General features: G+C 50.0%; 2 protein-coding genes across 7 annotated transcripts; one reads left to right on the forward strand and one right to left on the reverse strand.

Moving 5' to 3' along the window:
• The first annotated feature begins 872 nt into the window (after positions 1-872).
• On the forward strand, positions 873-14,362 carry borcs8 (BLOC-1 related complex subunit 8). Of its 6 annotated transcripts, XM_078423540.1 has the most exons (7): positions 873-1,001; positions 1,199-1,311; positions 2,671-2,735; positions 4,046-4,153; positions 6,095-6,122; positions 7,936-8,012; positions 13,753-14,362. In XM_078423540.1, exons 1-6 carry the CDS (start codon positions 965-967, stop codon positions 7,957-7,959), a joined length of 375 nt encoding a protein of 124 aa, XP_078279666.1. In that variant the 5' UTR covers positions 873-964; the 3' UTR covers positions 7,960-8,012; positions 13,753-14,362. The 6 variants fall into 6 exon arrangements, with proteins under 6 accessions (XP_078279666.1, XP_078279664.1, XP_078279663.1 ...); XM_078423538.1 differs by lacking the exon at positions 7,936-8,012 and having other exon boundaries at positions 6,037-6,122; XM_078423537.1 differs by lacking the exon at positions 7,936-8,012.
• On the reverse strand, positions 8,828-19,262 carry tmem221 (transmembrane protein 221). Its single transcript, XM_078423536.1, has 3 exons — positions 18,908-19,262; positions 15,555-15,640; positions 8,828-10,145 (listed from the first exon to the last, which is right to left on the reverse strand). Exons 1-3 carry the CDS (start codon positions 19,216-19,218, stop codon positions 9,661-9,663), a joined length of 882 nt encoding a protein of 293 aa, XP_078279662.1. The 5' UTR covers positions 19,219-19,262; the 3' UTR covers positions 8,828-9,660.
• Between the last annotated feature and the right edge of the window lie 3,653 nt (positions 19,263-22,915).

The following is a 22,915-nucleotide window of genomic DNA, read 5'->3' on the forward strand; positions in this document are numbered from 1 at the left end:
TATATTTTTCCTGATTATTAGGCCTGTGGAGGACCCCAACCGGGAACCCAATACTACTCCAAACATGGCCATGCCAATGTCTTATTCAACTGTGACATAACATCCCAACTTCTACATTTAACATCCTGACTAATGAAGGCCAATATACCAAAGCCTTCTTGACCATCCTATCTGCCTGTGACACCACTTTCAAGGATCCCTAGATCCCTCTGCTCCACAACGCTCTCCAGCGCCCTGCCATCACTGTGAAGGTTTAATGCACTTATTTGCATTTCATTCCATTCACCCTTTCTCAACCCACTTGCCTCAAGATCCTGCTGTAATTTTTCATAACCATCTTCACTGTCTACAAAATGTCCTACTCTGGGTGGCTTTAAAATTTGGTTCGTATGTAAGCAATTGACACTAAAAACGTGATAGTATATAAAATTATGAAAGGCTTGGGTAGGGTAGACAGTTAGAACCTTTTTCACAGGGTGGAAATGTCAAAGACGAGAGAGCATACATATAAGATGAGAGGGGTCAAATTTAAAGGATTTGTGCGAGGTAACTTTCTTTGCACAGAGGCTGGAAAGCCCTGCTCTGGGTGGTGATGGGGCAGATGCGATAGTGGTGTTTCAAGAGGGTTTTGGATATGCACAGGGAATGGAGGGATATGGGTTGTGTGCAGGCAGGTAAGAGTGTTGACATGATGTGCGGCACAGACATTGTGGGCTGAAGATATGCTGCACAGTTCTGTGTTCTCGGCGTTGCTGCCGGGTCAGGGGCCACAGTGACCGGTCCTGGCGACACTTGGCAACGGCCCGGAGTTCCGGTGCCGCCCACCACCCACTTCCCGACTGCGGCGGAACCCGTACCCCGGCACCGTGACTCCGGGGGAGGCGGAGCGGCGGACACTTCCGGAGGTGGAGCGGCGGACACTTCCGGAGGCGGAGCGGCGGACACTTCCGGAGGCGGTGGCGACATGGAGGAGCCGGAGCTGCAACTGCGAGTTCGCCGGGGTGAGGGCTGGGCCTGGGAACGGGAACCAGGAGAATCCCCGTCTTCGTCTCCCTCCCCCCCGCCGAGGCGTCCCCATCCCCGCCCTCTCTCCCCCCTCCGTGGCCTCCTCATCCCGCCCCTGTCATTCTCCCCGGTCTCTCTCAAACCTCCCCCCTTCCCCCGAATCACACCGGGTCTAACTCCCTGTTGTCATCAGTTACAGATAAGTTCACGGAGAGCATGTACTTTCTGGCCAACGAACCATCGGTGGCTCTTTACCGTCTCCAGGAGCACGTCCGGCGATCCCTCCCCGAGTTGGTGCAGCACAAGGTGAGGGGACTGAGCGCTGCGGAATCCTTGGCTTCAGTGTAACCTTACATTTGCCGATCCTGTCAGAAACTACCACACCTGCTCCTCTCCACCCTTCCTCGCCAATGCCACCTCCTCCCCACCTGACCACCTTCTACTCCTCGTCTTCATTTCTCTTCCTCACTACCATTTCATCCCCTCACTACCATTTCCTCCCCTCACTACCATTTCCTCCCCTCACCACCATTTCCTCCCCTCACTACCATTTCCTCCCCTCACTACCATTTTCTCGTTCCAGATCTACACAGGCCTTCAAATAATTATACACCCACTGTGGATGTTAAACCCAAACCTAAACTTGGCAGGCTGGGCAAGTGGGCTGAGGGATGACAAATGGAGTTTAATTTAAATGTCTGAGGTCTTGCATTTTGGGAAGTCAAATGATGTCAGGACTCTGAGGAGTGTTGTAGAGCAGAGGGATCTTGAAGCACAAGCATAGATCTCCCTGAAAATGCCACCTCAGATTGACAGGGTAGTGGAGGAGGCCTTTGGCATACTGATATTATCATTAAGGGTATTGAGTATAAACTTTGGGACGTCATGTCACAGTTGTACAACACGTTAGTGAGATCACGCTTGGAATATTGTGTACTGTTTTGGTCACTCTGAAAAATATGTTATATAGCTAGCTGGAAAATGTGCAGGGAAGATTTACAAACATGTTGCCAGCACTCGTGGGCCTGAACTACAGGAAGAGGTTGGGAAGACTAGGTTTTTATTCCTTGGAGCGTAGGAGACCTAGGGGTATTCTTAGAGACATGTATAAAATCATGAGGGACAAAGGTAAGTTGAATGCACAGAGTCTTCTTCCAGGGAAAGGATATCAAAAACTAGAAGACATAGGTTTAAGATGATTGGGGAAAGATTTAAAAGGGACCTGAGGGGCAACCTCTTTGCACAGAGGGTGGCGGGTATATATATGTATTGAGCTGCCAGAGGAAGTAGTTGAGGAAAGTACAATAACAACATTTAAAAAGGAATTTGGAAATGTGGAGCGAGGTATGGGCCTAAAATGAGCGAATGGGACGAGCTGAGATAGGCATCTTGGTCCGCATGGATAACTTGAGCCAAAGGGCCTGTTTCCCATCTATGACATTATGACTAATTGCTTGCAAGCAACTGAACACATTGACAGATGCAACCCCAGTGTGCGTGCATGCACGTACAGGTATACACAAAGAAGAAGGACCTGATTTATGGGCATGAAGAACCTCAGTCCGTTACTGACCAGTCTGCTGAACAGAAGGATTTCTTGACCCTGAAGTGAAAGCTGTCCAGTTAATCAGTGGTGTGTGACCTTGTTTTTTGTTTCCTCTGCAGACAGACATGCAAGGCGTGGAAGAACAATGCCAAGGAGCGATTTATACTGTGGAGTATGCTTGCAGGTGAGGGTCTCTGGAGGGAGGGAGGGTATATGGTGCAGTAAACATGCTGTATGCCAGGCACCCTCTGGAGCAAGGTCTGTGTGCATCACACAAATGAATGCAGGAGGTGCGTTTGGAAGAGAAGACATATTCTTGGCTCCTCTTAAAACAAGAGAAACGACGAGAGGTTGGATGTACTGGTCACCATCTGTTGGAAGTTTAGATTAGGAGGTTGTTTGAAACTAAAAATCTTGCGGGATCTTGATCGAGAGTGGTCACTGTTTAAAAATAACAGATTGCCCATTCAAGGTAAATCTTTGTGAATAGCACATAAGGAGGATTCAAAGGGATGCAGATTTCTTCTCTCAGGTATGGTAAATGGAGTATTTTATGAAAAAAATTGAAAATTGTGCATTCTAGCAGGAGATAGAGATTAACAAAAGCATTCTTTCCGAATGGTGAGACAGCAGAGTTTGAATATGTAGAGGGATGTGGGCCTCCTTGACTTGCAGAAGGCTGGTAGGCAAGTGTGGCATGTATTTAGCAAGCCCAAAGACATGTTAATATTTATTGTCAGGTGAATACAATGGAAAGGTAGAGAGATAATGCTCCTGTTTTCAAGATATGGTGAGGTCTGGAGTGTTGCGTACCGTCTTTATTTCCTCATTTAGGAAAATATGCTGACGTGTTGGATGTAGTTCAGAGAAGGTTTACTAGCCTGATGCCTGGAATGAGGATAGGTTTGCTGCAATTTTTCTTTTTGTGCGTGCATGCATGTGTGTGTGTCTCTTTTATTGCAAGTTCTCCATGCATTTAGATCACAGAGCTTTTATTCAGTCTTTTTACCCTTTTCCCCTCTACATTTTGCTGCAGGGCAAGAGCAGAATTTTTGTCAAAAACAGATACAACAAAGAAGGAAGGCATACAATGATCAGGCCTCGGGTTGAATGCCCAAAGCAAATGGGGTTGGATATTGAGCCAACCCCTACATTGCCCCATCCATACTCCCTGGAGTGGGCACCACTGGTTAGACGCACAGTTAAACCCTCAAAGCGTATTACGGATTGGCAACAGACTAGTGTGTCACAACTCCATGTTGCCACCAGCTGTACGGGTTTCTGTGTCACCCTATGTGTCAGTGATAATTGATACTGTGTGTTGTGCTTCCTGCCTCTGTAACACGGCCTCCATGCTTTACATTCTTTTATGTGGAGGACTTGTGGCTGACAGGAGACTTGCCTCAGTCACTGTTGTTTGTGCTAGATATTCTTCCTTGCGATGTGATCTTAACTTTTACCATGAACTTGTAATCTCTTCGCCTCCTCATGCAGTGCGGTGAAGAGCATGTCTAACAGTGCAGCCTACTTCACGAACATCGAGGGGTTGCTCCGACAAGCCATCAGCATCAAGGACCAGATGAGCTCTTTGCAGAGCCGCAGGTACTGCGAGGGCCTTAGGTTCTGCTTGGTGTGCCCACCCTCCCTATCCCGCCCCGCCTCACCCCATTCCTGTGGTTTGAGTTCACTCATTGTGCTCGGGTGATGTCGGGGGAGCCATTAAAAGCAGCACGTCAGGCCTGTCCCATCCTTGAAGGGAGATTAGACTTGCCATGGAAATGCCCGCCTGTGAACATGACCACTTTGTCTCAGAAATTCAGTTCACGGTGCAAGCCGGTCTTATTGCAACTTAATGGTGGGAAGAGGAAAATTGAATGGATATGTTCACCGCAATTCATTTGGTTCTGATGTGGCCAAAGTCCTTTGTGAGACTGCGCTCGTGGTCTGGATGGGTGGGTGATGCTGGATGGAGAGCGTGTGGCCTCCATAAGTCCTTGCACACTCAGCGCCTCCTGCTGCTGCTTCCCCACCATGCGTGGTCGCAGGACGGCATTCCCACCCATCTGTCGGGCTGCTACATTTTTCCCAAATGCAATGGGAAGTGTGTTGCCACAGCGATTTGCTCTAGCTGCACCTTCCTATCAATATCGACCAAAAATCAGAGAGTACCGGACGTGAATGTCCTTCACAGGAGGTGTGCAGAATTCATTCGATTTTCAATGAGGCATAAAGAAATGCCAGATTCAAATATAATCAATGGTGATGTGCTGATTTAATGAAACCCCCGGGGGGAGTGTTTAGTTTGATATTTGAATTTTGGTATTTTTCTTGTACCTGTGTTCTAGTTCTGTTGAGTACTGAGTGTCGATTGCAACAGAATTTGGCAGCCTTTTCATGTGTGTGTTGACATCTGCATTCTCCATGACGCCATCTTTTTCTACCCCATATCCACACAACTGCTTGAGCACTAAAACAGGCCGTTCAGCTCATTACATCCATGCTGACCATCATACCCAACCACACTAATCCCATTCACTAGCATTTGATCTGCAGCCTCTCATGTCTTGGTGACCGAGGCCCTACCTACCTCCATCAAGAATAAAAAAAGTGAAGAGTGTTTTATTGTAATATGAACCAAAACGGAACAATGAAATTCTTAATTTCAACAGCAAACTAGGTTTGTTAACACAGTACTGATAATATTAAAACCAAACATTAAAAAAAAGTTCAAGAAAAAAACCCCAAGCTATTCATGCTATAAAACTACGCTGGGACACTGAATAATTGAAGCTCGGGCTCAGGCGGAAGTGCATGACGTTGAGGGCCAGCTGTGATCTTACTGCGTGTCAGTCTGGGCACCAGCTGAAAGCTCACTCTTAGAGAGACAAGAGACAACAGAGACTGCAATCTTGTGCAAAGCACAAAGTGCTGGAGGAACTCAGCAGGTCAGGCAGCATCTGTAGAGGAAATGAGTAGGCAATATTTTGTGTGGGAACCTTACTTCAGGCTGATCTGAAGAAGGTTCATGACCTGAAATATCATCTGTCCATTCCCTCCACAGATACTGCCTGACCCACTGAGTTTCTCCAGTACATTGTTTGTTTTGCTGAAAGCCTTCCCATTCTGTGCATGATGGAAACAACTCCTATGTTTGACAGCTCTGAGAAACTCTTCCCCAAAGCCACCGTTACATGTTGAAAACCACACATGCCATATGTTAGGTCGTGCACAACTGGTACACTGGATCTCGAGTGGTGGGATCCGAGGGAAATCTGCATTCTTCAATGCCAATGGTTATGGTCTTGCTGTGTGTCCATTGCCTGTTCTCGGGCCGACTCGTTGGACACGTGTTACAGGGTCAGTCCCCTGCTCCACTGTTGTAATGAACGCTCAGTACTCCACGGTTTACGTTGCATTTTTCCATCTTTATATTTTTCTTCACCCATCGCTGCATGCAGCTTTAGTGATGTGCGTGTCTGTTACAGTTCCGTTGTTACACAGGCAGTTCCTGAACTTCCCTCCTTCTCTTCTTCCTGAGTGCAGAGCCAAGCGTGCACCCCTCCCTTTCCAGGTTAGTATTGCTGATACCAGGAGCACAAGCTGGCCTGGCGCCAAAGCAGCCTTGATCGCTGCTGAATCGTGAATAACACTTTGACCCATGCAGATCTCCCACCTAACCGCCTATCTTGAACAATCTCTGAAATTACTTGAATTACTGTGGGTGCAGTTCATATATTGCTGTAATGGCATATATTAAATTGAAATGTAAAAATTGTGAATTAGTGGCTTCTGCGAGCCTAAAGCAGCCAGTGAAATTGACCTTGAGATGGGAAGGTCTGCATGTGTGCCAAGCAATGCATCTTTCTCCTTTTACAGGCCATTCGAGTGGAGCAGCGGACGTGTGGGGTTTGGGTGACAAACAGGTCCTCCGAGCAATGGAGAGGACAGGTCTCTGCTACTCTTCACTGAAGAGCTCTTGCGAAGTGCTGAGGATCTCGGCATGAGAGAGAAGGAAGAGGGAAACATAAAGGTTGTCCCATGAGGTTGTGGGAAACCAGGGAAAAAAGTGCTGCAGCTCTGGCAGAGAGATTTGTGTCATCATGAGCCACGAATTAGGTACTGGGTGGCTAATCTTGTGCCTTTATTAAAGAATAGTTGTGAAAAAAGTCTGGCAACTAAAGGCTGCTGAGCCTAACATAAGTGGTGGGCAAGTTACTTGAAGAGATTCTTAGAGGCAGGATCTATCTTCATTTGGAAAGGCGGGGACAGATTTGGGATAGTCTGCATGGCTTTACATACGGGAAAACATGGCCAAGGGCATTGATGAGGGGAGGACGATAGACATTGTCTACACGGACTTTAGCAAGACCTTTGACAAGGTTTTGCATGGTCGTCTGGTCTGCAAGGTGGGATCACATGGGACCCAGGATGAGTTGCCCAGTTGGATACAAAATTGGTCATGGTAGGAGGCAGAGGGTGGTATTTCGAGGGTTGGTTTTAAATTGAATGCCTGTGACCTGTGATGTGCTTCAGGGATCAGTGCTGCAGTGGTGTTTGTCTACACATGGTGGTGGTGTTTAACGATTTGGATCAGATTGTAGTTGCCGTGGTCAAGTTTGTGGATGATACCAGAATTAGTGGTAGTGTACAATGAAGAAGGTTGTCTAAGATTGCCACAACTGAGATCAACTGGGAAAGTGAGCCAAGGAATGGCAGATGGAATTTAACCTAGGCAAGCGTGAAGTGTTGCGTTTTGAGAAATTAAACTAGGGCAGCACTTGCACAGTAAATACAGGCCCCTGGCGTGTTTCGTAGAACAGAGAGACTTTGGGATACTGATACATAATTCCCTGAATGTGGTGACACTGGTAGACAGAGTAGTGAAGAAAGGTTTAATATGCTTTCCTTTTTCAACCAGGGCACTGAGACAAAAGTTGGGACATCATGTTACAAGTGCACAAGATAATGGCGAAACCACACTTGGAGTATTGTGTGCAGTTCTGGTCACATCCTTGCCCATTCAGACAGCCTGACATATCTCCCCAAAGCCTTTCTGCATCGTTCTCGCCTCCCACACAAGAGATTATTAAATAACGTTGGATCACACAACACTGTGGGAAATTTACAGTGTGGAGTTACTTCTGGGGAATGGATAGGAACAGTATCATTAGCATTCTTAAATATATATTACCTGATCTCCTTATCCAAAGCATTTTAGTACACATTAGGACCCATCACCAATGCCCACAGTGCCCACCAGTCCTGGACAGAACAAAAAATAATGGCGGGGAAGTGGGATGCGAGGAGCAGAAAGTTAAATTGTGTATGTGCATAATTTTTTGATTGGGCATTAGTTACCTTGGTGTTTCTTTTGATCACCACAGGAAGTGATGCAAAGAATGTCCTGAGCTTGGGTTGGAGAATAAGTCGCACGAGCATAAGGCTTGTCTTCAAGGGCCAGGTGAGCGAAAGGCGGTATATTGTTCTCCTTCAGTCTCCAACATCCCCTCCCGTCAGTGAACAGGGTCAGGGGTTTGTGTCCCTCACTGAATTGCAATGTGGCACTCAGCCGATCATTATCCAATCACTGTCACTGTGGAGAGCATCCCGGACGCAATCCTTCCCCCCATCTGCTCTGGGAATGCTGAGGGTAGAGTTCTGTTCAACTAAAGTGTTAAATTCCAACCTCAACTTGACCCAGTGAGAGTAATTATATCTTTTTCCATGAAACTGTACCCTTTCATACCTCTCGTTTCCCTCTCAAGTGACTCTCAGTCTGACGAAAGGGTCTCGACCAAAAATGTCACCTATTCCTTTTCTCCAGAGATGCTGCCTGACCCGCTGAGTTACTCCAACATTTTGTGTCTATCTTCGGTGTAAACCAGCATCTGCAATTCCTTCCTCCACAATCGTTTTCCATACCTGACCCAGGATATTTTGCAGAAAAGCAAGGAAAAAATGAAAGCATATTGTGGTGATGGAGGATGTGCAGTTATACGATAAAATATTGAGTCCAAACCCAAACCATTTCTCAACATGTACACCTTCAGCAGTGCCATGATTCATAACTGATAGGAGCAGAATTAGGCCATTCAGCCCATCAAGTCTACTCTGCCATTCAATCATGGCTGATCTATCTTGGCCCCCCAACCCCATTCTCCTGCCTTCTCCCCATAACCTCTGACACCCATAACCTTCTCCCCATAACCTCTGACACTATTCAAATGATATGTGACCAGGTTAAGGCTGGGCAGCAAGACCGCCTCCAACACACAGACAACCACGCAGATAAATGTCAACTGAAAGGACCCAATTCCATATTTGTGGCTTTTACAGTGGAGGTTCCCTCACTGACTGTATCCGAGCGAGAGAGAGAGAGAGAGAGAGCAAACGTGTTTCGGATGTTGAGAGAATCGAGGGATACAAAGATATGTCTGGAGGACAGATTAGCCATGGTCTCATTGAACGACAGAGGAGGCAAGTGGGGCTGAATGGCTGCCTCCTGTGTTTCTTTATATGATGGCTTGCCTGTTGCTTTGACTCCAAACCTATTTTTAGTGAACTGGTGCTGGGGTGTTTGGTTGGTCTCAGCAACTGAGGGATGGGCTGAGGCCTGGGTGAAATCATCCTTGGATCTTCCTCTTAACATTGATTTATTTGTGAATCAAGCTCACAGCAGGCAGGTTAACACAACATTGTAAGTAACTTTTAATGAGAAAGATTATATTCAAAAGCACACAACCTTTACAGCCCAGTAAAGGTACAATTTAAAACAGAACTCTTTCCTAAAGGTAGAAAATGTTAGAAATTTTGGTTGATTTTTTCCATTTATTTTCTGGCTTCCCTTTGCTGTCTTTGTCTTCCTTCACCTCTTCCTGATCATGACTGACCCCAATTCATTCTCACATCCCACTTCACCACTCGCTGTTTCTTCCTCGGTCCTAGGGTAAAGGCGGTGTGGTTATGGTCTAGCTTTGATGCAGACAAAATTCATTCTCCTGGTTGAAGGCTGAAGTGTTGGAGGGCAAAAGGTCAGGAACTGAGAGTGACCCTGTGCTGGGGACGGGATCGGTGTCAATGTTGCTTCCGTCGTGCTGACGATGTAGGGCTCAGACCAGCGTCGAGTCCCTCCTGCAAACAGTCCCCTTGCGTGCCAGCACCCGCCTCATTTCGTGGGAGACTCCATCCCATGATCCGGCGGGGGGCAGGGTGCGGGCAGCGGGCAGCGTGCGGGCAGAAGGCTGAGCCCGGGATTGCCCATAACCATTGCGGCCGGCCGAGGTAGCCACGTAGAAGGCCTTTTGCTCCCGGTATCGCTCGTAGGCTGTCTCCTTGTGGAAGGCAGGCATGCGCGATGACTCCTCTTCCTCCGCCTGGTCCAAATGCTCGGGATCCAGGTACCTGCCTCTCGAGGGGCAGTTGTTCTCGAAGAGGGTGGCAGCATGCTCAGGACCACCCGGCCCGTCCATTCGGCAAGCCTTCACCTGCGCGTGCACCACAATGGTGGCTGCTGCCAGCACTCCAGCACCAAGGACACTGGCACTTGCTATCGCACTCTCCTTCTCAAACTCCAGCAGCACGTGGATGCAGAGAGCTGGAGGGGAAAGCAAACAATCTCCACATGTAGTGCACAGAGCCAAAGGAAAAGCAGCACGGCACACGAGCACTGGAGCTGACATTTGGCATTTGTTAAACTTTCCCGGGTTCATTCATCAACACTTCTCACTTGAGAATAAACTATCCTGTCGTACACTCCCAGGGACGGGGGAGAATAAAGCTCCCCTTACACTATCCCATCGCACATTCCCAGGTCAGGGACAGAATAGGATGGACATGGAGTAAAGCTCCCTCTGCGCTGTCCCATCACACACTCACAGGGCAGGAGCAGTTCAGCTCAATTCTACTCCAGTATAGGGGACTCTCCAGGGCAAGGACAGCATGGGTTAGACACAAGAGTAAAGCTTCCTCTACACAGTCCCATCACGCACTCCAGGGCAGATACACAGTAAAGCTCACACTCCCAGGCAAAAAACGGGTTAGTCAGAGTAAAACTCCCTTTGCATGTCACAGCAATCTCCCTCACGGAAAATGGAGCCCCCTCCACCCGCAACATAATATTCACAAATAATGGGCAAGCGATGGTGCTTTTGTTGTCAGCGTATATTGTGATCCAAGCTCTTCCCCCCACCCTCACCCCTTGAAAAAAAACAGTTCCTGGAGTTGGTGTTTATTTGGGGAGTTGATGTCAAGTCTGAGAGTGCCCACTGATGATGGAAAACACTGGCACTTCTTTTGTTGGTGACACCAATGCTCTTTCATTGTGGGTAGAAGAGGGAATTGGGGGTGGGATGCTGTCTGACTCAAGACACGTGGCGGGGTAATCTGACGTTCTGTACTGGCCATCCACTTCCCTGATGAAGATGGGTCTTGCAATGCAAGCCAGGTCTCTGGAAACAACAATCGAGGGTAGGGTAGGTTTGTGGCAGACACAATTTCGGGCTGTGCGCCTGGAAGGGAGGGGTTGGAGGTGAGGGGATGAGTGATGTGTGGGACGGAGACACTGGCATGCAATAGGAGCTGTCGGGTTTGTTGCATATCCCTTATGCCCATCAGACCCTTGTTACTTAGCATTAAACAGCGTTCTGATGAAGGTGGTTAAAGGCGTTGAATGGGTGGGTGCGCCAACCGCTTGCTGTTTTTGGCAAGTAGAGGAAGAAGAGGCATCTAGAACAAAGAGGCGAATCGCAGTCAGAGAGATGCAGCAGTCATAGAGACAGTCCCTTGACCCATCAACCAACCATTTACTCTGATCCTACACTCATCCCAATGTTTTACTCTTCCCACATTAAGGTTCATTAAAGTAAGGCCGTATTATTAAGGGGGTGATGTCAGGATGTGGAAATATGAAATGCTGTGCTATTCCAAGGTGCTGATGAACCTGGAGATCCAAGTAAGATGTTAGCCACGGCTGATCATTGTTGGGAAGTGGGATTGTGGATTATGGGAACACCGTGGTGGCTGAAGTTAAAGTGCAGATCTTGTGTGATTTAACGGTTTGGCAGGTCTGGCTTGAAGGGTTGTCTATTCGTGTGCAGATCCCAGGCAGAAGAATTAGTGGACCACACAACTGCCTTTTATATCATTTCTGTTGCAAAAGTTACATTGGCTGTACTTGAAATGGAGGATTTCACTCCTGGATCCATTGAGATGATGTTCAAAGAACTACAGCATGGAAACAGGGCACTGATCCAGCTTGTGCCAACTCTAACCAGTGGCTTGTTCTTGCTGCCTTTCTTAAAATAAGAATATTAGCCATCCTCCCAGTACCTCACCTCTGGCTAACATAGGTACAACAATATCTGCCAGGGTCTCAGCAATCTCCCTGCTTCCCACATCATCCTAGGATATACCTGGTCAGACCTTGGGATTTATCTACCTTTATGCATTTAAGACTGCCAGCACCTATCCTTCATAATGTCGATATGCTTCAGGATTCACTGCTCTACCCTGAAATCTGTAGTGTTGCAGTGGAAGCATTCCAGAGATTACAGGCTTTGAGGTCCTGCTGGTGAGATGGCTACCTGGCTACCCAAACACAAGGTGCAGGACCTCATTCCTTCCCCTACACATGTTGCTGGTATCACCATGGACCACAACTGCTGACTACTTACCCTACCTGTTCAAAACATCCTGCCGCCACTCTTAGACATCCTTGACCCCAGCACCAGGGAGGCAATTCACCAAACCAGAGTCTTGTCTATGGTGGCAGATATGCCTATCTGCCTGCCCTTTGATAGAACCCTCGTTCTCCTGCTCCTGTTCCCCTCCCCTCTGTGCAGCAACACACACTGCAGTGCCACAAGCTGTGCGCCTGGGAGGGCGGGAGATCACTCCCTTCCCCGTCTCAAACCGTCCTGAACATGGTGTACCTGTTAGAGAGGGGACCCAACCAAAAATGTGCAATACTTGCCCTGACTGCTCTTCCTGGTGGACACCCATCGCCCCTCTCTCTCTCTGCACCTGCGGAGTGACCAGCTCACTAAACGTCCACTACACTTTCCATATCCCGACTGCTCCACATGGAGTCCATCGGCAGCTCCCATCACTCCGTGCAATGCATCTGCATACTTCCCTCACCCGGATTATGGACTCATGTCTTGTACCTAACAGGCAGCAGGGAGCTGACCCACTGAACTACAAACTGCAGCTACATCCCTGACACACGGGTTAGTTTCCATGGTATATTGTGGTTCAGAGCAGCCCCGCTGTCTGTTACACAAGGTCAGTGAGAGGGTCTCACTACACACTGCGGAGTCTGCCTGCCCGGCAAGAGTGGACTGTCGCATGGCATCGGTGTAGTTACCACCTGCTTGGGCACCTCAGAACTGCAGCAATTCCTGCTTCTTGATGGATTGGAAAGGGGTCGTGCTGACAATGACCATCAAACCACCCTCTTCTGGAGCTGATTGTGGACCCAGGCTTTCCATCTGCTCTGTCGTTCAAGCATTTATCCATTCCTTATTGCAAGCTTCCACTCAATTTGCTTCCACTGCCCTCTCAGGCAGCGTGTTCCATCGCACGCTGGACTCCCCATCCCCCCCTCTGGTTCCTTGACCAGTATTCCCATCTTCAGAAGCACTGGAGAGAGAGCCTCCAGCTTGTGGAAGCAAGCAGACCTTTTTGATTTGTACACTAATTCCCAATGATCTGAAGAACACAAATTCAAGGTCAGTCCCCTTCCAAAGTCTGCCTTACTCTTGCGATCTGGTTAGATCAACCCAGTTCAGTGTACAGTTGGATGCAATTCCTTTGCACCTCCCTGTCCCTGCTGTCCCAACTGTGACAGGGCTGAGTTGTGGGAGCAGCAATGTTCCAACTTCCCTCTACCTCCCACACCCACTGTGGCCCCTCGTGACATCGAGTTGGCCAAGCATTGCCCCCTCACCAACATTTAGAACGACCATTCAGCCATGGGTTCAGAGCCGTACATACTTGCCGAGTCCATCTTCCCCCCCCCCCCCCAGTTTGATGGCGTTGAGGCATAATGTCATGTTGCACCTGTTGGTAGGGAGCAGGAATCAAACTAGGGACCTCCAGCCTTATGGGGTCAGTGGCTGACCTGGCAGGATATTGCCCCACTGACGTTATGGGGACAACACTCTAACCCAGCAAGGCTGACATCTGCTTTGGTTTCTCCACAGTGTTGGATGGTGTATTCAGTGAACAATGGCCGTCAAGCTCACCCCAGCCCATGCGAACCAACCGCATCTGACACTGCGAGGTTCTGAGGAGATCGGAGAGGTGACGGAACTGGCTGTGTGTGTGTGTACGCGTTTGCGTGTGTGTACACATGCATTTGTGTACTTGCATATGCATGTGCGTTCCCACACAGGCACTCGGAGCTGCCTCTGGTAGAACTTGTTTCATCAGCATTTTGTGACAATGCTGAAGAGTTTATTCCACTAAAGCTGTACCACTCCTGCACGCAAGCTGTTCCTTGGTTCTCTATCCAAGACATGTTGCACACTGACGGGGTGAGAGCTCGCCTGCCCGCTGTTATCTGTGATAATGAAGATTGTGCACAGGGGACATTGGTCCCAGTTTCCATCAAGACCCTCCTCACGATAACTGAAGGCACCGTAAAAAACTAGCCTCGGTGTGTGTGATCTCACGGCTGCACTGCTTGAAACTCCTCACTCCTGCCTCGAGATGCGGTTTGGGCCGTTCTGTGATGAGGGCTCGATCTGGGCAGTGCCCGAGAACTTTGTGTGGTTTTGGTGGGCATGCATTAACTATGGTAAATAAATGGATAGAAAGTAGTGAGCTGGTTTGGCAAGTTTCGCTGTCTTTGCGGGTAACTCATGGTGCGTTGGGCATTAAGTAATTTAGTTTAAATTAGAGATACAGCACGGAAACAGGCCCTTTGGCCCACTGAGTTCGCACAGCCCAGTGATCCCTGTACACTTAACACGATCCTATACACTAGCGACCATTTACAATTTTTACCGAAGCTGATTAACCTACAAATCTGTACATCTTTGGAGTGTGGGTAGATATTGGGGCACACGTCACCTATCCATGTTCTCCACAGATGCTGCCTGACCCGCTGAGTTACTCCAGCATTTTGCATCTGTCTTATTAAATTGCCCAGAGAATGTTCACGGGGAGAATGTACAAATGTGATGGTAATGTTGCCAAACTGGTCCGGTGATCAAGGAACAAGTTCAGACCATGGTCAGTGAACCACTTCACCCCAGCCCCGTCTGGCCTAGATATGACCCTGAGGCCAGGAATAGTCTGGTTTATCTTCATCTGCCCTCTCATGCCCAGTGATCCATTTGGCATCCAGGACAGTTGGAGGCCTTTCTAACATCAATGTGACACTCACGCCCCACAAGGGAGAGTGACCTGCTGTCTGCACACCAAGCCCCATGATGGTTAACGAGAATGCCCAGGACAGAAGCACAGCCCAGCCCAGCATCTCACTGGGAGTTTAACCCTGAGAGCCTCATACCAACCTTCCACTGCCAGATGGCAATCAGACCACACAGCAGGATCCCACACAAAAGGCTCAAGGAGAATTTAATTGGATTTGATATTGATTAGAATCTGAGTTAAATTGCGCAGAAACAGACCGCTCTGTCCATGCCAACCAAGTTGCCAAAACAAGCTAGTCCCACTTGCCTGCACCTGGCCCATATCCTTGCAAACCGTTCCTATACATGTACCTGTCCAAAATGACTTCCGAGTATGTCATTGTACCTGCCTTTACCAATTTTTCTGGCAGCTCATCCCATGTAAGCACCACTCTAGAAAAAGTTAGCCTTCAGGTAACTTTTGAATCTCCTCTCACCTCATATCTAACACCCCCCCCCCCCCCCCCCCCCCAAACAAATTAGGAGCATTAGCCCGAGGAGTGGGACTTGATAGTTCTGAGGCACGGCCAACAGTACAGACAGTGTCTGCAGGAGAAGGAACTGGTGCTCCACATCTCCGCACTTACCTGCCAGGTACACAATGACGCCCAGGCAGAATGTAGTGAGAGCCAGATGTCGAGAGGATCGGCTGTTCAGGAGAAGCCAACCAGCCCTGGAGTGGAGCAGAAAATGGAAACAGTCAAAATCTAAAGACCAACAATGCTGGAAAAGTGGTTGGACCAGGCTACAGCTGTAGAGAGTCACTGATTTAACTAGAGGGTCGTGAGACACTGTAAAAAGGGTGAAATCCAGGGTCGGAATCCAGGAACTCCCTAATTTCAGTTCTCCACAATCTTCTTTTCACATGAGTGAGCTACATAGGTTCCTGACCTTATAACGTCATTCTGTAGCCTTACCCCAACGTCAATTTTGCAACCTCCTCAGCCCTACAAACCACTTTAACTGATATTTCCGAGGACACTGTGGGAAGCAAAAGAGGACATTTTAGGAGCCCAGACTGAGATTCACTAGTCATTAAATGCAGGCAAGGTGCCCGATGGCTGTAGGATGGCAAATGTGCCTTTATTCAAGAGGAGCTGCAGGGTAAAGGTCGGGAACTACAGGTCAGGGAGCTTAACATCTGTAGTCGGAAAGTTACTAGAGAGTAGATGGACAGGGGCTGATTAGGGAATAGTCAGCATGGTTTTGACATGGGAGGTCGTGTCTCACGAATCTGATTGAGTTATTTGATGATGTGACCAATAAGGTTGATGAAGGCAGAGCTGAAGACGTTTATATGGATTTCAACAATGCATTCGACAAGGTTCCACTGCTCTGAAAGGTTAGATCCCCTGGGATCCAAGGAAGATAGCTGAATGGAGAGAAAATTGGTTTCATGGAAGGAAGCGGAGGGTGATGGCGGAAAGTTGTCTTGTGGACTGGAGATCTGTGACGAGTGGTGTGCCTCTATAATAACTGATCTGTCGAGAGCAGCCCATGCCTGGCTCCACTTGGAATCCTCTTCCTGAACCTCTCCATCCCTCAAGAAATTGTCTCAAGAAATTCTTCAAAGACTTACCTTTGGTCGTAAACAAAAGTGAAACAAAGTCAAATAATCCTGCAGGTTCTGGAGATCTAAAAGCAGCAGAAACGACTGAACAGATGGGGACTGAACATTTGTGGAGAGATACCCGGAGTTAATGCTACAGGTCAAAGACGCTGTCAAAGTTGAGAGGGAGAAAATGACTGAAGGAGAGAGAGATGGACAGATTGAAGGTAATATCGCGGATAGGGTGGGACCAAATGGGTCTAGTTTAGAGACACCGCGGAAACAGGCCCTTCGGCCCACTGAGTCCGCGCCGACCGGTGATCTCCGTACATTATCATTAGGTACAAGTTACAATTTTACCAAGCCAATTAACCTACAAATTTCTGCGTCTTTGGAGTGTGGGAGGAAACCGGAGATCCCGGCAAAACTCGCGCAAGTCACGGGGAGAACGTACAAACTCCGTACAGAATCAGGGTCGAGCCCGGGTCTTTGGCGCTGTCAGGCAGCAACCCTACCGCTGCGCCACTGTGCCTCACCGTTGGGCATTACACTTCCCAGTGCTGACGTTGGACTTGCCCTGCAAGCCAGGCGCTAACATTGGCAAGAGAAAAACCGAGCCAAAAATCACAGAGGATTGGCAGAAACAGCCGGTTGTGATCCAGACAAAACAAACGAGAGTTATCTAAAGTTGGAGAATTCAATGTGGGCCGCAACCTCAAGAGACACGTTGGCTGCCGAGATCCCGAGATCAATGTGGGCTGCAACCTCCCGAGGTGGGTGATGTGCTGTTCCTCCAGCCGCGGTGGAGAAGTGCAAGAGGCCACAGACAGAGAGGCGAGGGTGGGGGTGGGATGGCAGAGCAGGGAGAGGCAAGGTGGCTTTGAGGCAGGAAGCAGAGGGTAGTGGATGGTAGGGGTGTCTGTGAAAGGGAGGCTGGTGTGTGGAGTTCCACAACAAACATTTGCGAAAGGCCACACTTTGCCCTGAATTTCAGAAAAGACCCCAATCGCAATATCGAGAATGTGGGAGTTTGGAATGGGGTGAGAAACAGCCGCTCTCTAAATTCTCCCACTGCCCGTCGTCTTGTCTCAAAATCATCGTCTATCTGTATCCTCCAACTGCCCGCCCTATACCCGGAGGCCCACGAACTCGAGATTATTGGGAAGAATCAACCACATATGGTTCAGATTCCTCCACTCGGGCTCTGTGTCGACGGAGAGGGATTTGAAGAGTTGTTGTTTCTTGGCGATGCCCTTGTTTGCTGATTCCCTGCGGTGGGCATGACTATGGCGTGTTTCTTGTTCACAGAGGCAGCACCTTGCCAGATAGTTTGGGCTGCCGGCACAATAACCCTATTGCATCCATTCTTTACGCTGTCCCTTCCGATCCCCGGTGTGCACTCGCCTCCCCTCTCCTCACTCTGCCGATCCTGCGATTCCAATTGAATTCCTTTCTGAACACAAGCCTGTGGGAAGGCAGCCACGGCCGTGACGGGACTGGGGCAGCACTCTTTGTCTGAGAGAGTCAGCTCCGACCAGGCAGCTGGGGGTCGACACGTTCATTCTGAGCCGGGAAGGGGTTGAGAGAAGAAACGCTCACACAAAGACGGCAGCTCATTCAACTCCCAGCTCACGCAACCGAGAGCTTTCACCAACATGGCGGTCACGATAGATTCAGGTCCCCCTGGAACAGTCACAAAGCGGCGCCTTCTCAACAGGTCCCCGCACCTTCCACCACTTAATGCCTGGAGACGAGTAGATCCCCGCATTCCCTGCACCCAGGGAGCGCAGCAGTGACCCTAAAGCCAAGCCGGCTGTGGCTGGAAGTGAATGTTCCCAGGGCGCCGTGACTTTCCCCACGTCTCCTGCCCACAGACACCCCTCACTCAAACACAGCATCATCGGGTCATTATCTCCTGTGGGATCGCCCTCTGCTCACATTGTTGCTGACCTTCAACCCTTCTCAACACCCGCAGTCCCTACATTGCTCGGGACCAGTCTGAGAGCTCTCTCAAAGGGCCAGCATAGACACAATGGGCCGAAGGTCACCCGGTCCTTGCTCCCATCATTTAGTGGGGCTGCAATCTTATCCCAGCCGTCATTAGACCCGACAAAGCAGGGCTGCCCCGTGTAAAGGTGCGCTGATTCCCAAAGACTTGTATTGCTGTAGCGCCTAATACATCGGGATCCCAAGAAACCCCAGGCGCCTCTGAGGCGGTGGTGAGGGTCCAGCGATGCGGGACAGCAGTCAGGGGGTCACCTCGGGGTGCCCCCCACCCCCACCCCAGCCTTGCTGCGGTGCTCCCTCCGCGCCCTTCCAATCCACCGGTGCGCCCCTCGGCACCGCACCTCCCTCCTCGGCACCGCCGGGCTGCGCCACCGCTGCGTTTACCTGTCGGGGTGCGTGTCGGCCCCGCCGGGCTGCGCCGCCAGGTGCCCGTGGAGGAGTGCGAGCAGGAGGCAGCACAGGTGCAGCGACACGGAAAGCGAGGCGAGCCCCCGGGCCACACAGCGCAGCAGCCGGGCGGGCCCCACGGGCACCAGGGACAAGTGCGGGCCCGGCTCCTGCAGCAGTAGAGCGGCCGGCGGCAGCGCCATGAGAGCGGCCAGGGCGGCCAGCGAGAGCAGCGCGGCCAGGCAACGATCCGGGCAGCGAGACGCCGCGCCCCGAGTCCCCGCCGCCCTCCCGCCGGCCCTCTCCATGTCTGCGCCACCGCTCCACCGGCGCTCCAGACTTTGCCCCGCTCTCACTTCCGGCCAATCACTGCCTCTCTCACTCACCTGGGGCACTCTACACCAAGCCCGGGCCAACCCGGGTCAGCGCAGAGATGAGGTCCACCGGTGCCGGGGGGAGACCGTCCCCAATAACCTTCGGTAGGTGGGAGAGCGGAGTGCAGGGACAGGGACGGTCTCCCAGTCTGGCCAATACCTCCCCGCCCAAGCGCATTTTCGGCGCAGCCCGGCGTTTCCACGCCCTTCCCTGGACTTTAAAGTTGGACCCGAGCCCACGTTGGCGCAGGTGAGTCGGAGCCCGGCCCGCGGTGGCTTTTGAAGGGGGAGAGAGAGGTTTAGGGAGAGGGTTCCTGCGCTCCGGCTCCAAAGGCCAGGCGCCAGAGATGGTCTAAAAAACAAGGAGTTGTATCGATGTGGTGGGGAACGGGGTAACGAACACCCCCAGATTCAGGGACAGTTTCTTCCCAGCTGTAATCAGGCAACTGAATCATCCTACCACACTTAGAGAGCAGGGCTGAACTACTATCTACCTCTTTTATGAGCCTCGGACTATCCTTGATCGGACTCTGCTGGCTTTACTTTGCACTAAACGTTATTCCCATATCATGTATCTATCTATATACTAAAACTCTCGTTTGTTTGTTTGTTTGTTCCTGAACTACAGGCAAAACGGCACACGACAGCGCGACAATTTTAGGTCCACCTTATTCACCGTCGTCCCTTTGGTGCTAATGGAAGAAGTTTCATTGAAATCGATGTTATATTTTTTAAGTTATTCACATTTAAAATCTATCTCTTAGGGAGGGGGAAAGAGGGAGGATAAGGGGGGTTGAGGAGGATGGAGTGGGGGAGGGGGAGGGGAGGGGGAGGGGGAGGGAGGGGATGGGACAGGGGGAGGGGCTGAGAGAGGGGGGGAGGAGGGAGGGGGAGGGTGGGAGCGAAGGAGGGGGGTGGAGGATGGAGGGAGGGGAGGAGAGGGTGCTGCACCAATGCAGGAGAGGTTAGGGTCCAACGGGTCCACTTGGTCTACTCTAGCACATTGTAAACGGCTCGATTGTAATCACGTATTGTCTTTCTGTTGACTGGATAGCAAGAAACCAAAGCTTTTCGCCGTACCTCGGTACACGTGACAATAAACTAAACTGGGTGACGGGTGTGTTTGTCGGTACGGATGGGTTAAAGACAAATGTTCGTATTTCCAATAACTGATAAATCTAAAAGAGAAGGGTAGTCGGTCGTGGGAGTGATAGGACTAAGGAGAGAACTCTCCCAAAGACATGTCCCGGTCTGATGGGCGGAATGGCCTTTGGGCTGCGCTCAAGGCGCGCACAGGGTCCCTCTTCATTCCATGTTATCCGCATCATGACAGTTTGAAGAGAGTGCGCAGAGCGTTTACCTTGGGCTTTACCTTTGATTTATCAGCAAGGAACAGTAACGGTGGATAGACACAAAGTGCTGGAGTAACTCAGTGGGCCAGGCAGCATCTCCAGAGAAAATGGATAGGTGACGTTTCAGGTCGGGTCCCTTGTTCCAGGAGAAGAATTAGGCCATTCGGCCCATCGTCTACTCCGCCATTCATTGGTGGCTAATCTATCTTTCCCTCTCAACCCAAGTCTCCTGTCTTCTCCCCATAACCCCTGACACCCTTACTAATTAAGAATCTCTCAATCTCCAGTTTCTCCAGGGATGCTGCCTGACCCGCTGAGTTACTCCAGCACTTTGTGACTATCTTTGGTATCAACCAGCACCTGCAGTTCCTAGTTTCTGGAGCAGTCATGGTCCTTCGGTTCTGTTGCCAAGTGTCAAGATGTTTCATTGCCTCAGGTACCAACCACGGAACAATTACATTGCTCTCTGCCTGAAGAAGGGTCTCGACCCGAAATGTCACCCATTCCTTCTATCCAGAGATGCTGCCTGTCCCGCCGAGTTACTCCAGCTTTTTGTGTCTATCTTCGGTTTAAACCAGCAACTGCAGTTCCTTCATACACAATGACATTGTTACTTGATTCACCTTAACAGGTCCGTGAACGCAACACCACACACGGAAATGCACAACAGCCAGCAATACAATATATGAATACTCAGTAATACCAGGTAAATCATAACGGTGCAAAACCGAAGTCCGCTGCGTAACCAGAGACACGGTACACAGTGGACTACAATGGCTGCGGCCAACGGTCCGAGTTAACCCGTGAAATGCTGCCAAAGACTGAAATAACAGTCAACACGGAACGTTTTGTAATATCCTAGTTAAATAATAGTGATGTTTGCTGTTTCAACTCGTGATAAGATTACATTTTAAAAACGGTCACTTTATATTTCGAGCTGTACGGCGTTTGGGAGCGGTCCGCGATGGTAACCGAGCCAATCTCTGCGATCCACTTTCCATTCTTGCCGCATTTGCATCGTCTCAGTTTCCCAGAGTCTCCATGGCGACGTGGCAAGTATCTGCAAACGGTGGGAACTCAGTGTTCAATGATTTGCATGAGCTGCAGACTCGTTGGGATTCCGTGTGCTGACCTCTTAAATACTTCAACTCCCCCAGGGCCCCGGCCTGAGAGCCGCGTTTCCTCATCTGCCGGGAGCTGGCAGAGAACCAGCGTTGCTGCCACTGTGTGAAGCCAGCGCTGGGCACGGGGCCACACACAGCCCCGCTTGCCCCTCACTCTTGCAGCCGTTCTTCACCTCAACCCAGGCAGCGCTTCGCCCAGTGACCCCCGACCAGACCCAAGTGGCGATGGTGCCATGCCGTAGCCCGAGTAACACCGTTGCTCGGAGCCGCCCATTGTACACAGGTGTGATAGAGAGCGACGGGGAAAAATCCCAGTTTGGGGATGAGTGGCATAGGTGATCACAGGTCACAGGTGATCACAGGTTCTTCAGATATAGTCTAAAGAAGGGTCCCGACCCTAATCGTCACCATGTTCTCCAGAGATGCTACCCGACTCGCTGAGTTACTCCAGTACTTTGTGTCTATCGTCACGTCTCCAGAAATGCTGGCCGACTCACTGAGTTACATCAGTTCATAAGTCGTAGGAGCAGAATTAGGCCTTTCGGCCCATCGAGTCTACCCTGCCATTCAATCATGGCTGATCTATCTTTCCCTCTCACCACCCTCTGTGTAAAAAAAACTTGCCTCACACAACTCCTTTAAACTTTCCCCTCTCGCTTTAAAGGTATGCCCTCTCGTCTTTGACATTTCCACCCTGGGAGAAATATTCTGACTGGCTACCCTATCTATGCCTCACATCATTTAATAACCTTCCACCGGGTTCCTCCTCAACCTCCGACGCCACAGAGGGAAAAAACTTTTTTTTTCAACCTCTTCTTGCCGCTAATACCCTATATTCCGTGTTTTATTCGCGGAAACCTCTTCTGCGCCCTCTCCCAAATCCAAAACCGGGGATCTAATGGAGCGACTAAAAATGCACGCAATATTATTGCAAACGAGCCCAACCAAAGCCCGATCGAGCTCCGAACAAGGCAAAGTGAAGACACAAGTGAGTGGTGGTGGGTGGGGGGGGGGGGGGGGGGGGGGGGCTTCAATACACGCTGAACCGTCACAGGGGAAGCATTTTTTAGATTTTCTTTTAGATTTTAGAGATACAGCGCGGAAACAGGCCCTTCGGCCCACCGAGTCCGCGCCGCCCAGCGTTCCCCTTACATT

Source organism: Rhinoraja longicauda, chromosome 28, assembly GCF_053455715.1.
Source record: "Rhinoraja longicauda isolate Sanriku21f chromosome 28, sRhiLon1.1, whole genome shotgun sequence".
In the NCBI taxonomy this organism is placed as follows: Eukaryota; Metazoa; Chordata; class Chondrichthyes; order Rajiformes; family Arhynchobatidae; genus Rhinoraja; species Rhinoraja longicauda.